Source organism: Hyperolius riggenbachi, chromosome 3 (assembly GCF_040937935.1).
Source record: "Hyperolius riggenbachi isolate aHypRig1 chromosome 3, aHypRig1.pri, whole genome shotgun sequence".
Taxonomy (NCBI): domain Eukaryota; kingdom Metazoa; phylum Chordata; class Amphibia; order Anura; family Hyperoliidae; genus Hyperolius; species Hyperolius riggenbachi.
In genome coordinates this window covers 54,175,551-54,190,505 of record NC_090648.1, presented here as the reverse complement: position 1 = coordinate 54,190,505, position 14,955 = coordinate 54,175,551, and the positions used below count along the sequence as shown (strand labels likewise).

Genomic DNA, 14,955 nt, shown 5'->3' with positions numbered 1-14,955 from the left:
CTCCTCATGGGGGATTTTCCGGGTTTTCTTTTGTTTTCATCAGCATTTCCTGAACAGCAGTTTAACTGCCAAAATAGTAAGATACCAGCCAGCTTCCCTACTCACTTGTACGCTATTTTGTCAGTTAGCCTTTACAAATGCTGTTCAGGAAATGCTGTTTAAAACAAAACCCTGAGAATCCCCATGAGGAGATGGACTGCTTTTGTCAGATTTTAACGCCTACTTTTTTCATATTAGTGGTCCTTTAATCACCTTAACATTGTGATCAGCAAAGGTTTCCGTACACACACATTGATTTTCTCATTTGATTCCCTGCAGATTCATTCACTCTGATCAAATCAAATGGGAATCAATTCCTTTAAATATTTGATTTGATTGATTTTGACTAAAAATCAATCTAAAGTATTGATCAAACAGGACTCATAGGTCCATTATGGATGGAGCAGGAGTGTCCGATGATTGATAGGCCATAGCATTGCACTGTATCAAATAGTGCAACGCTGGGGTTCGATCAGTTTTCAATAGATTCCCTGCTGGAATCTATTAAAAATCAATGTGCTGTGTGTTGTACAAGACAAGACAAGACAAATAACATTTATAGTGCGCTTTTATCCTTGCGGACTCCTTGTGAATTGATTCCTTTCAGCTAGGAGTTGATCGCTTTGGAACATTGGGTAGAAATCTATAACTGTATGGTCAGCTTAACTCTAACCTGATGCGTAATTTTAACCCTTTTCCTATAACCCTATTCTCAAATTCCTAGCCTCAACCTAAATTGCCAAAAGGCCTAGCTTTTAATCTTTCCTAACCACTTTTTTGTAAGTACCTAACCCTAATAACCTGATCTATTAGTATTTCTAACCTCCCCCCTTTCCTAAGTCCGATAACCTTATCCTAACCACGCTGTTGTCATGGGGCGGCTGGAGGTAATGGGCCTTGGGCGGTAAAAAGTACAAATCCGGCCCTGCTTGTCGTTGGAAGTACTCTGGGACATGTGTGCTTCATAAAACTGCCTGAGGAAGGCTGGAGGTGTAGTTGACAAACTTGGTCTTAGACTTCCCCGAGGCCCAGCACAGGAGGCAGGAACAACGGCCGGCACAGAGTGAGGACCAGGAAGGCTCTACAGGTCAAACTCGAAAAATTAGAATATCGTTGAAAAGTCTATGTATTTCAGTAATTCAACTCAAAACGTGAATCTAATATAAAAAATATATTCTATATATACAGAGTTCCTATTTCATACTTTAGTTTCACTTTTTAAGTTGAATTACTGAAATAAATGGACTTTTGCAGAGCCAGAGGACCCTGAGCTCAAGCTAAAAAATGGAAGTTGCACTTAACTGGGGCTTCCTCCAGCTCCCCCTCCCCCGTAGCCCGCGGGGTCCCCTGGCGCCCTCCTGGCTCCTCCCCCGGTCCTGCTGGTGGCTCCGTTAATAGGCGACTTCAGTCAGAAGTTGGCCGTGGACGTCCCCACCGCGCACGCTACATGTCATCCTCACGCCGTCCGGCGTCAGAGAGTCCTGCACATGCACACGTGAGTCCTAGAGACATAAATGGACTTTTGCACAATATTCAAATTTTTCGAGTTTCATCCGTATTAGATCCAGAGTTTTCTCTCTGGAATTTTTGCATTAAATCATCTCCTCCTATCCTCAGCTCAGCATAGAAGTCTGTGGAGATCCCATTCTGCTTATCACACAAGCTTACAGACAGAGAATTCCCATCCTGAAAATGCTACATGTAGTGGTTATATTAAAAAATAAATGAATAAATTAAAAATGTCAGGAAATACCTGGTGCAGACTTCCAGCGACGCAACCGCTTTAGCGTCCCCTGACCTCTCTGTGTTAAAAAAATAAAATAAAAATCAATATTGCATTATACCATTGTCCAATTCACATATTCACAATTACTCTACACATCCATGTTTTTTTACAAAGTGCACAGTTAAAGGAACACTTTGATGACACATAGCAGATCTATGTAGTCCCATATCTGAAGTGATTTTCTGCCATGGCAGTCATGTCACTTACCCTTCTTTCCCAAAGCACTCTGGGTGATTAACTGATTTTTCTGCTCGATATATATGTGTGTGTGTGTGTGGGGGGGGGGGGGGGGCATTGTACAATCTTACAATAAGTAAGATTGTACAATGGGCACATACTGACTAAATGATTCAGGCTAGTGACTTAGCAAAAACGCTGTGTTTTTACCGCTAATGGAAGTCCATGGGCCACAGGAAAAAATGCATATCAAAACCACATATTCATTTTCTATGCGTGCGTTTTCAAAAACGCTGTTTTTGTTGCATGTTATGCAAAAATGCATCAGCTGAGGTTCCCTATGTCAGCCATCAGTCAGGTGCCGGGTTGTGTCTGGTTGAAGCAGTTACCTCTTTACTAATCAAATTCATTTTTGGTATTTTATGACTGTACATATTCTCTGGTCAAGATAATTTTCTATGCTTTGTAAAGGCCTGACGAAGGGTCAACAACCCGAAACGGACTAATGTCGTCGCCTGAACTAAAATTACTTTTTTCATCACACAGTGTCTATGATCTGCTTTTTGTATTGATTTTTTATGTCTGTACCACACATTTTTCTGCTGTTTTACAAAGAATTTTCTACCTTTTTGAAGAATAATAATAATTTTTTGTGAATATAATAAAGTGTGAAACTAAAATTTTGGAATCAGATCGCTATTTTGTGGCTTCACTTGATTTAAATCGATCCTCTTATACAGAAATCACACACACCACATGTTACAGGCTAGGCTCTTCATCAGGTGTTAAAGGGCCTAGCCTGTAACATGTAGTGCGTGTGACATGAATCAACTGTAGAAACATTTTTAAGCCTATAGAGTGCCTCCTCCTATGTTAAAGGGACCCTGAGCAATCTGGACTTACCTGGAGCTTACTCCAGCCCACCGTAGCCCACGAGGTCCCCGTCATCCTCCTGGCTCCCTCCGCAGTCCCACTAGTGGCTCCTTCAGGCTCGCCCTAAACCCCCCCCCCCCCCCCCCGTGTACCTGTCACATCATCACACTGGCTGCCGTAAGAGTCCAGCATATGAGCGGTGTAGTCTTTAGAGAACCGCGCATGAGCAGGACTCTTACAGTGGTCGGAGTGAAGACGTGACAGGTATGCATCGGAGGTGAGCATGTGCGACTTCATCCAAAGTTGGCGCATTACCGCAGAGTGGGCCAGGAGGCTGCCAGGGACCACACTGGCTACAGTGGGCTGGAGGGAGCCCCAGGTAAGTCCTGTTTTCTTTTTTACTGCACTGCTCAGGGTCCAGCAGTAGTGTACCTGCCTGAAGGAGCGCATCGGCATTGACTCTCCTTAACCGGATAGAGCGCAGGTCTTGGTATTGATAGATACAATCTCATTTTGAGGTCCCTACTTTAATGGTGGATGCAGGCACATTCTCCACCAACAATGTCTGTATCCACTGAGGAAATTGCATGTTTTTTTCTTGAAAGTGATATTCCTTGAGGTCACTCACATGGCCACAGGCCCTGAAACCCATGAGGTACAGCTAAAATTAAGTGGAAGTAGAGAAATTCCACTGTTTTATTGCACCCACTGTGTCCATCAAAAACGAGAAACAGTCGTTAACTCAATTAGTTTAATTACCAGCTTGTGTGGAGGGTCACCATTGGTCAGTAGAGGTTTCTATGTTGAGAGAATTATTTGTTTATCATTAGATAAGGATGCAATACTTACTTTGAACGAAATCCTTAATTTTTGCTGTCAGATGGAAAACCTTGCATTCTTTCTCCTCCCCGGTTCTTACTGCATAATATATAGTCTTGATCTGTAAAAATAAATCCTCAGATTGGAAATATATTTTAGACCTGGCAATGGTTGTCATTATAAGAAAAGTGCAGCAATCTTTATTTGAAACATAACTATCGTTCGGGAACAACAGATAATTAGCAGGCAATCAAGTTTGCCGACTGAAATGCCGATCTCTTAATTGAACAACTTTATACAAGATTTAACAACTGGCTTAATGTTCAAATGACCGATCAATAGTGAATATTGCGCTTGCATACAGAAGTGACGTCAAAGTTTGTTGGGTGATGGATTATGCGCAATGCGTGACGATTGTTATCTAATATCTTTAAGCACTTTGGAAAAAAATGATCGTCGTTCAATCAGATCCGTCATAATGGATCCGCATTTTCAACCGATGTTGGCTGTTCATTGTTCGTTTTAATGATTGTGAAAGTTTTATGAAATTGTGATTCTTAATCAGTGAGATTTACGCTACAGTCAGGGCTGGCGATGCCATAAAGTTAAAGGTGGCAATTGCCCCAGGGCCCTGACTTCTACAAGCAACCACTCATCTGGCATGTGGGGAAGTGCCGTCCTCACTCGGCCTTGCTTCTGGTAATGGGGTAGGTAGCAGCTCCTGGAAAAGAACAGCACACCTGGAATACTTCCAAACATGCACTCCCCTATATAGTATGCAGGAGAACAGAGGCACCAAGAGGATAAAAGGAAGCTAAATGAGCTTAAAAAATAAATTCTTGGTAAATAGAGGAGGTAGGGGTGGACTTACCTCCTCCAAGTAGACACACAACAACTGTAGTAAAGACAGTCAATATATTTTATTTATGAACTCCAAATATGCCACGCGTTTCACAGGTTTGATCCCGCTTCATCAGGCAATAACAACGGAGCAATAGCATTTGTGGTCAGTAGAAGAGCCAGGCACCTCTGACAGACCACATATGCTATTGCTCCGTTGTTATTGCCCGATGAAGCGGGATCAAACCTGTGAAACGCGTTGCATATTTGGAGTTCATAAATAAAATATATTGACTGTCCTTACTGCAGTCGTTGTGTGTCTACTTGGAGGAGGTAAATCCACCACTACCTCCTCTATTTACCAAGAATTCGTTTTTTAAGCTCATTTAGCTTCCTTTTATCCTCTTGGCGCCTCTGTTCTCCTGCATAATATTGAGTCCACCCTGGGTGGAGGGTTGAACCCCCTTTTTTCTCATCTACAGAGAGCGACTTCTTATTCCTGAGTGGGGTCAGGAAAATCTCCCCACCTGCCTTTACAGTGGTTGCCTAATGGTAACCCTGGTTTGTGAGTATTAATATTTCCTCTATCTAGTAACCATTTACCAGTACATATTACACTATTGGGGCTCTTGGTGTTCCTTGTTTTTAACTCCCCTATATAGGGGTGTAGATAACCGAGAGAGGGTCGGTGGCACCCTTAGACATATACCTGTACTTCTTATGGTATGCGGTAGAACTAGACAATAGAGTAAAATACTAAGGTTCCTACATTAAAGGAGTCAAACTCACATGTAACGTAAAAGCTTCTCAAATTTTATGAAGGCACAATTGACAACGCGTTTTACGGCCACAGCCGCATCCTCGGGTTTATAGGTGTGCCCTCCTCCAAGCAGACACACAAAGAGACTGTTGTATATATTCAAAACAACAAGGGTTTATTTGTATACTCCAAAAAGTGTTAGTGCAACGCGTTTCACAGGCATCTCCTGCTTCATCAGGCAATAAAAATGGAGCACTCATACAGGTCTGGTGAAGAGCTCAGCGCCTCAGTCTCACAGACTCACAGAGGCGCTGAGCTTTGCACCAGACTTGTATAAGTACATGCTCCATTTTTATTGCCTGATGAAGCAGGAGATGCCTGCGAAACGCATTGCACTTGCACTTTTTGGAGTATACAAATAAACCCTTGTTGTTTTGAATATATGCAACAGTCTCTTTGTGTGTCTGCTTGGAGGAGGGCACACCTATAGACCTGAGGAAGCGGCTGTGGCCGTGAAACGCGTTGTCAATTGTGCCTTAATAAAATTTGAGAAGCTTTTACCGTTACCTTACATGTGAGTTTCACTCCTTTAAGGTAGGAACCTTAGTATTTTACCCTATTGTCTAGTTCTACGGCATACCATAAGAAGCAGCAGAAGTAATTACTCATCCGTCTCGGCAGGCAACGGCTTATTGAGATTGTGAAAGCCACCCGGGAGGACAGGGAGGGACGCATCCATGCTCATTGGGCTGGAGGAAGCCCAAATCTTTTAGTGTGCCCGTCAAGTTTATTTTAACTGAACAGATCAGTATCCCAGACGTTTCACTGACTTGATGCCATACGTTTTTTTGTAAATCATGAGGGAAAAAAAAACACCATGCAAAAAGGTCTTAAAATGAGTCAGTTCGAAGTGAAGAAGGAAAGTACGGCTTACTGTTAACACACCAGTCCCGGTTCCTTTTGCAGTCACCGAAAGAGCTCCACCTTCTTTTGTCTGTAACAAAACACAATATGTACTGTAAGTATAGTTGTATGAATGATAGTGAGGGTTTACCAGAACTTTATCTCATCTAAAGCTTTTTTCTGATCTGACACAATCATTTGATTAAATTTAATAGAAATCAATGCCACAAACGATACCTAATCGATCAACTCTTGGCCAAAATAAATTAATTTTATCAATTGTGCCAGACGCTAGGGGTGTTCGATTTTAAGCCAACAGACCCAGCAGTGGAGCTACTGTCTCACCTGTCCAGCAACACTTTCTCTTCTCGCCACCTCCGGGGGGTCCTCCCGGGCTCTTCCCTCCTGGGGAGCTGTGTGTCATGTAGCAAATACTAGAGGTCTCTAGTGGTCAGGTAAGGTACATGCCACAGTGCCTAGTGTTCAGCCTCTAGGCTCATAAAATACCTTAATACCATGGGAATGCTTTACAAAGGTATCTCCAGTCACCTCCAGGGAGGATGTCACAGTCAGATGATTCAGACTGGACTGTGTTAAAGGATACACAAGGTGAAATGTGACATGATGAGATAGACATGTGCCAAGCACACAAATAACTAAGCTGTGTTTCTTTTTTTCTTTCTCTGCCTGAAAGTGTTAAAAATCGGATATGCAAGTGACAGTTTCTGTCCGTGCCAGGATGAGGTCAGACTATAGCCAGGGCTAGTTTAAGTAGCCCTGGGGCAAACTGAAGTGGGGGACCCTCCTGCCCACCCCACGGTCATTATCCCACTGCTTCCCATGTCCCTGCATGTGTAGCAGCAGCAGTAATTACTCACCTGTCTCGGCAGGTGACGGCTGCACAGTCCAGGCACTCTTAGCCATGCTGTCTGCCTCCTACTCTATGACCCGTTGTGTGTTTACACATAACATGCACCGGGTCCTAGAGGAGGAGGCAGACAGCGTGGCCAGAGTGCGCGGACTGTGTAGCTGTCACCCGCCGAGAAAGGTGAGTAATTACTGCTGCTACACATGCAGGGACCCCTGGGAGCAGTGCAAGGAAAGCAGCATTTAGTAAGGTCGGCACGAGGCCCCTGCAGAAGTCGTGGCCCTGGGGCAATTGCCACCTTTACCTCAAAGGCAGCGCCGACCTTGACTGTAGTGTAAACCTAACTTTTCTAGCAGGAAAGAGCTAAAAGGGTCAATAGTTCATAGATTTTAGCTCTGGCATACTTCAATGAATGCGTCATTGGGCAGAGACAATGAAACAGTAAAAACGTAAAAAAGATTTTTTTTTTTAAAGCAGAATAGATACAACTGTTTATCTTATCAGATTATTTTCACCTCGTGTTTCCTTTATGAAAAAAAAAATCAGCTTCAAGGCGATAAATGACTGCAATCCTTGGCTATCATATTGACACAGAGGGTATTGCCTCATGCTACCAGTAGCAGGGCCGGATTTACCATAAGGCACACTAGGCACGTGCCTACAGGCGCCTGATTGGCCAAGGGGCGGGTTTAAATCAAGTCCCTTTAAGATGGGAAGCCACCCAGAAAAAGCAACATGCCAGCGCCGCTGCCTCCTCTTTGTATCACGTTTCAGCGGCCTAATGTGCGGCCGCAACTACAGTGAGGGGCGAGCGGCTAGTGACACACATACAGACTCGCTCAGTCCTTAGTGCCGGCGCCGCTCTCCCCGCCCACCGGCCGCCGTATTCATGCCTGCATGCAGCGCTGCAACTTGACAGCAGCTGCTGCGTGCAAAGACGGCGGCTGGCGGCGTGATTGTCTGTCTCTGCTGCTCGCTCTGACTGATAAACCACGTGGGCGGCCCGAGGCGGGTGCATGATCCGGATTGGCGAAATTAGCCTGCCTGCGCCGGTGTGATGGAAGGGGACAGAGAGGAGGACAACTCAACTCGTGCAGCACAGGTAGGAAGAAGCTTTGCCCCGCCCCGCCCCGCCTCTCTTGTCCATTAAGGCAGCCAGCCGATCAGCATGTGTTTTGAAGTGACAGCGGGGAGGGGGCAGAGGAACCATCCCTGTAGGTAGGACTCAGGAGATAGCCCTGCACTGTCTGTCCATATAGTTACAACTCTGCCCCGCCCTCTGTATATACTATTTGGGTCTTGAAGCTGGACTCTGCACACGTGTGTGACAGACAGTGGTGTGTGTGCCCTGGTGGTGGTCCCCCCTGGAGTGGAGAGTAAGACCTTGCTGTGGCACTCAGGCAGTGCAGTGACAGCTGTGGAAAACGACATGTCAAAGCTGCCTGTGGTAATGACTTTTTAGCTTGCTGCCTGAATATCCGGTGGGGAGGGGGGAGTAGGAGGGAGTTGTGTGTACAGTGTGTATGGTGTGTGTGTACTGTGTCTGGTTTGTGTGTGTGTGTTTGTGTGAATACAGTGTGTGTGTGTGTACTGTGTACAGGGGATGTATGTGTACAGTGTGTGTACAATGTGTACTGTGTTCGTATGTACAGTGTGTGTGTGTGTGTGTGTGTGTGTGTGTGTGTGTGTGTGCGTGCGCGCGCGCGCGCAATGTGTTCTGTGTCTGTGTGTCCCATGTGTTCTGTGTCTGTGTGCACCGTGTGTGTGTACCATGTGTTCTGTGTCTGTGTGTATGTGTACCATGTGTTGTGTGTCTGTGTGTACCATGAGTTCTGTGTCTGTGTGTACTGTGTGTGTGTATGTGTGTGTACCATGTGTTGTGTGTCTGTGTGTACCATGAGTTCTGTGTCTGTGTGTACTGTGTGTGTATGTGTGTGTACCATGTGTTCTGTGTCTTTGTGTATCATGTGTGTATGTACACAATGTGTACTGTGTGTATGTAGGGCCCATTTCCACATGTGTTTCAGAATGGGACACAACACCTGTGCAGTTGTTGTGCAATGGCTATAGGGATTAGGAAGCATGCTGCAGGAAAATGCAGCATGCTATCCAAAATCGCAATGGCATGTGATTTGGAGGGGAAACCCACTGACTGAATGGGCAGCGTTTCCTCATCCGACTCGCATGTGGGGAAACGCTGTGGATTTGGAACAGATTCGTCCCTACTGGAAACGGGCCTTTAGTGTTAAAAAGACATGCTCTATGTGGTGAGGGGTGGGTTTAGAATGGTAATTGCGCAGGCCACAGTCTGCCTGGGGGGAGGATTTTGTATAGGCCAGGGGCTGCTTGAGGGGGGCACAGGAGTTGAGCTCCGTACTCACCACCCGTCGGGCCCAGCAACATCCTTTGACGATGGTCATTAGGCGAAGCCTCCTCCTGCTGGCGAGTATGCACAATGTCAAGCGACGTTACGTGTCTGCGCGACAAGACTGTAATCGATCACGTTACTTTGCGCGGGAGTCGTCGGGGATCTTGAAGATCCGATCAGCCATGATGGTCGTTATTGCGGCGCGATGCTAAGCAACAGTTGCATAGTCGTGTGACTGTATCCACATCGCGATAGCGCAGAAATGACTGCTCGGTGCTCAAAAAATTGCTAGTCATTGGGAAAATCGTGACGTAGGTACATAGCTTTAGGCTTTATTAATAGAAACTATACATCACAATTTTTGCGTTATATTAATCTCATTTCCTTGTGATTTGTATTATTTGCATGTCGTTGGTATTCTCTGCTTGTCTTTAGGGATATCTGCATTACCATGTGTGGTTTTATTTCTTAAAGTGAACCTAAACCCAATAAATGAGTTTCACTTACCTAGGGCTTGTACCAGCCTTCTGCAGCCATCCTTTGCCCTTGACGTCACTCCCGGATCCTCTGGTCCCCCGCCGCCAGCTAGTTTCGGTTTGCCGTCTCGAATCAGCGGGCCGCCACGTGTATCATTTCACGCATTACCGCGGTTACAGGATGCTACAGCGGGTGGCAATGCGTACAAAGATACGTGTTGACACCCACTGTAGCGTCCTGTAACTGTGGTAATGCGTGCAATGATATGATTCCGAGTTGGCAAAAACGAAACTAGCTGGCGGCGGGGGAGAAGAGGATCTGGGAGTGATGTCAAGGGCAAAGGATGGCTGCAGGGGGCTGGTAAAAGCCCCAGGTAAATGAAACTCATTTTTTTATTGGGTTTAAGTTCATTTTACGAAAAGGGGGTGTGATTTGGGGGTGTGGCTTCAGCTGAGGGGCGGAGTTTAGGGCGGCAGAACTTCTGTGCCTATAGGCTCCTGAGCTGTAAATCCGGCCCTGACCAGTAGTATACAGATGTGTGGGGTTTGTTTGTAAAGTTTGAGGTGATGTGACGGCGAGAGCCTACAGTATTAAGTAACCATCTCACTATGGGCTCCTACATAGGACTTTAATCACCTACCTGTTAATTTACTTGCATACATGAAATAAAGGCGCCTGGAAAAAAAAGGCGCAGGGGATTGCTGCTAGTAGAATATTACTACAATTAGCCATATTCTACTACTCGATTCTGATAGTGAATTATTAGTAATCTTTACCGATATTTTACTATGGCTAAACCTAACCCTACCCTCACACAGAACCCTCCACTCCCAATGCCTAACTCTCCCTGGTGTTGCCTAACCCCCCCCCCCCCCCGGTGGCACCTAACCCTTCCACCGGTGTCAACTCACCCAGTGCCTAATGCTAATCCCCCTTGTGGCGCCTAACCCTAACCCACCTCTGGTGGCGTCTAACCCTAACCCCCCTTGTGGCGGCTAACCCTAACCCCCCTCTGGTGGCGCCTAACCCATCTCCCCTCTGGTGGAGCCTAAAGCTTAACCCCTGGCTGGCTTTGAGTCTAAACCTTAAAGGAATTGCATAGTGAACTTCAGCAGAATGGAGCTGCTGACACTGGGGAAAGTGTCGTCCTGTATAATACAATGTAACTATAGAAAGATGGATATCATTTTAAAGCTCTCTTTCTCCTCTTTCTGACGACACCTAAATCGTCGCCCTACGCCTTTTAGTTTTCTCTATATTCGCGGTCGAAATCGCGGCCGTGGCAATTTAAATCGCGAAAATAGCGAAAACTAAAAGGCGTAGGGTGGCGGTTTATATATCATTGGAAAGAGGAGAAAGAGAGCTTTAAAATGATATGGATCTTTCCATAGTTTCTGCACTGCTCGGAGTCCCTTTAAGAAGATCAGGGACTTGTGGGTAAAGCTATACATCAACTTTTTAAAAAACACATTTCAATTGACCACCAGCTGACCGTGTTACAATATAGGATATGGGTTAGAATAACAAGCTGATTATGATCTTGCATTGACTGGACTGTGAAGTTTGACTTTCTTCTACTGGTATCCTAAAGCCCATGTGTAAAGCCTTGCCAGGTAACCACTTACCGACTCTGAACGGGACAACATAGCGTTGCGGGTGGTAATTCGATGAGGTTTTATGTCATTCCTTCCAGGGAGATTGATTTTGACATCCAATTCATTACTTTCCTTGACTGGCTCATTCTTATAAAACTCAATAAGAGCTTGAAACATGATGATGGTAGCCTGTAAAGAGACCATAAGATTATAGCATTATGACAAAACATGCACTGCATCATCATGAATTATTAAAGGAAACCAGAGACGAACGTTTTTTAAAAATGAAACCAAGATGTTATACATACCTGGGGCTTCCTCCAGCCCCATAAGCTGGGATCGCTCCCACGCCGCCGTCCTCCGCTGCCTCTATCGTTGGTACCGGGTCCCGTCACTTCCGCCAGATGCGGCCATTCTTCCGCATGGACAGGGACTCCCTCCGGCTCTGTACGCATGCACCTGCGCAGTATGGAGGGAGCGCACTGCGCTTGCGTCGACTGGCCGAAATGACGGGACACGGGTACCGGCGGACAGAGGCAACGGAGGACAGCGGTGTGGGAGGGATCCAGGCTGATGGGGCTGGAGGAAGCCCCAGGTATGTATAAATATGTTATTTTTTCATCTCTGGTTTTCTTTAAGAGAATTAACCCCCCCCCCCCAAAAAAAAAAAAAACCACTCAGTATAGGTAGGTATAGGTAGGAAGCCTGGTATAGGTGCCCCCATTTAGGAAGCCAGGTATAGGTTCCCCCAATATAGGTGTAACCCGATTTATCCTTGTGTTCAGCCCCGGCTGCGAGGAATCCACCAGACACTGACTCAAATGTGAATATCAAGAATTTGTTTGTGACCCAACAATGGTCAACTGGTAACTTCCTCAACCAGTAATAACTCTCAACACAAATATAAACTCTTTTCCCAATACAATGTCAATGTTCTCCTCTTCACTGCCGGTGCATCTGTAAAAGCTGCGGAATACATTTCAAGTTACTTATGCACACAGTTGAGCTACAACAGATCTATCTTTTCTTTACAATCATCAACCACTTCTCAATAAAACACTTGTTATTACAGTACCATATGCTGATGTGTAGGGGCTTGGGTAGGAACCAGTATACTGAGCAATTACAGTTCTATACAGTCTCAGTCCCTTGTTGCCAAGTCCAAGCTATATTGCTCAGCAAAACCTTGGGGGGGGGGGGGGGGGGGTGTAAAGGGGGGCCCAGAAGCCACAGGGGGCCCTGACTTGAGAGACTGACAACTAAGGGCAAGGAGAGAAAATGCTTTCTGTTCTCTGCACAATTGTTTTAATGACTGCATCTGCTCAGCTACTGATAAGGAATCATACAAAGTTTTGTAGACAAAGATTTGTAGACTGCCCCTATTAAGTGTGCAGGGGAAGGGGCCTCCATTTAAAGTTTTGCAGGGGGGCCCAGTGATTTCTAGTTACACCCCTGTGTGCACCCCACATGAAATGATAATTAAACAAAATAAAAATAAGAAAATAAACAGATAAGGGATAAAAGAAATAAAAAGAAACAAAACGAACCAAAGAAAACAAATGCACCCAGATTCAAGACAAATAACATTTATATCGCACTTTTCTCCTGGCGGACTCACCAGCCAGAGCAGCAGCCACTAGGGCACGCTCTATAGGCAGTAGCAGTGTTAGGAAGACTTGCCAAAGGTCTCCTACTGAATAGGTGCTGGTTTACTGAAGAGGCAGAGCCGAGATTTGAACCCTGGTCTCCTGTGTCAGAGGCAGAGCCCTTAACCATTACTCCATCCAGATACAGCACCAAGATCTATCTGTAGTAAGATCACTCTCTCTTCAGGCTGTTTAGATTTCACACTAACAAAGCTCCAGCTTATGCAATGGCAACACTCGAATCATCAACTCTGTTTTACTCTTTTTCTCTATCAGGTGCTACTTTCCTTTTTACTGTAGTTCTCTTTAGTGTCACTGGATGCAGCGTGACTCCATCACAAATCTTCTCCTTGTCTGCTGACAGGTTAACAGAACTTGTTATGTTTAACTGACAGGTTCTCTTTATCCCGAATGCTCCATCTTTCTCTCTCCTGCACAAATCTTGCAGTTAGGTAGAACAGATATCACTTAGGTTGCACTTGAATATCAGGCTGTTGGTACATAGACTGAATAACTTATGCAGGCTGACAGGCAAAATGTCTCTGGATCACAATCACTTCTAGCGGCTGAGCTATACATCAAATTAGGCTTTTGACAGAGGCCTATTACTATCTAAGTGACAGAGTTCACTCACACGGGCTGTAACTTGGGCACAGTCTCTGCTTCTTTAGGCAATGCAATGCTATATTGCAGAAATGAACTGTTTATCATCACATAGTTACTGTCTCTTTAAAGGACCACTACCACAAATCATTTAATTTTTAACCATCCTACAGTAGATATAACAAGTATATGGCCCTTTAATTTTACATATCTCGCTGTATTCTGGGTCGGTCAGTCCCTGACATAACGCTAACGGTCACCACTGGCAGACCCGCAGGTGAAACGATAGAGAGGGAGAATGGCTCATTGTGCAGCAGAGTCTGCGCTGACAGCTGCCTCCCTCACAGCCTGCAGGATGCCTGAGTGCGGGGGTCCTTCGCTGTAACGGTTAATGATGGAGGGAAGACTGGCAATAGGTTATCTTGTGCAGTACAGTTTTGTCAGTTGGGAAAGCAGTACTAAACCATCATTCCCCCCCCCCCCCCCCAAAAAAAAAACCTGACAAGGCTCCCCCTGCTATGTTTTTTTAGTTACAAAAGTCCGTCAGCGTTGTCAGGGACTGACGGACCCAGAATACAGTGAGATATGTAAAATTAAAGGGCCATTACAAAAAAAAAAAAAAAAGACACAGCGAGGCTTTTATATACTTGTTATATCTACTGTGGGATGGTTAAAATTTACATGATTCGCGGTAGTGGTCATTTAAGGACATGTCAAGCAGACAGATCCTGATCTCACCACGTTCATCAGAGGATAAATTCAGTATGCTGTGGTTAACTGTCACTTTCTCTCAGATAACCATCACTGAATCCTTACTCTTTTCACCTGGTACTGGCTATTACTCTGATCACAGTCTGTGCCAAAGTCGCAATACTTATACTCATCTGTCTCAACAGTGTCTCTCTCTTTCTGCACTGGCTTCATAGCCGGCCTTTGACCTGTGCGACCAGAGCGGTCGCTCAGGGCGCCGGCTTCCAAGGGGGCGCCTAATAGCTGGTTACCTATACTGAGGGCACCGACACCTGATTTCCAATACTGGGGGCAACTATAGCTGGCTACCTTTACTGAGGGCACCAACACATGGCTACTTATGCTGGAGGCACCTACGCCTGGCTACCTATGGGGGCGATGGAGACCTTCACCTGACTTCCTATACTGGGGGCACCTATGCTTGGCAACCTATGTTGAGGGCACCTACATG

General features: G+C 45.4%; 1 protein-coding gene across 1 annotated transcript in view; it reads right to left on the bottom strand.

The window, feature by feature from the left end:
• The window catches only part of LOC137562610 (complement C3-like), a 340,327-nt gene that overhangs the window by 99,453 nt on the left and 225,919 nt on the right, over window positions 1–14,955 (bottom strand). Inside the window, exons 30-33 of the mRNA XM_068274113.1 lie at window positions 11,536–11,694; window positions 6,229–6,288; window positions 3,725–3,815; window positions 1,793–1,841 (exon numbers count right to left, since the gene is read on the bottom strand). Of these exons, the coding sequence (XP_068130214.1) occupies window positions 1,793–1,841; window positions 3,725–3,815; window positions 6,229–6,288; window positions 11,536–11,694 (359 nt within the window). The remainder of the gene's footprint in view (window positions 1–1,792; window positions 1,842–3,724; window positions 3,816–6,228; window positions 6,289–11,535; window positions 11,695–14,955) is intronic.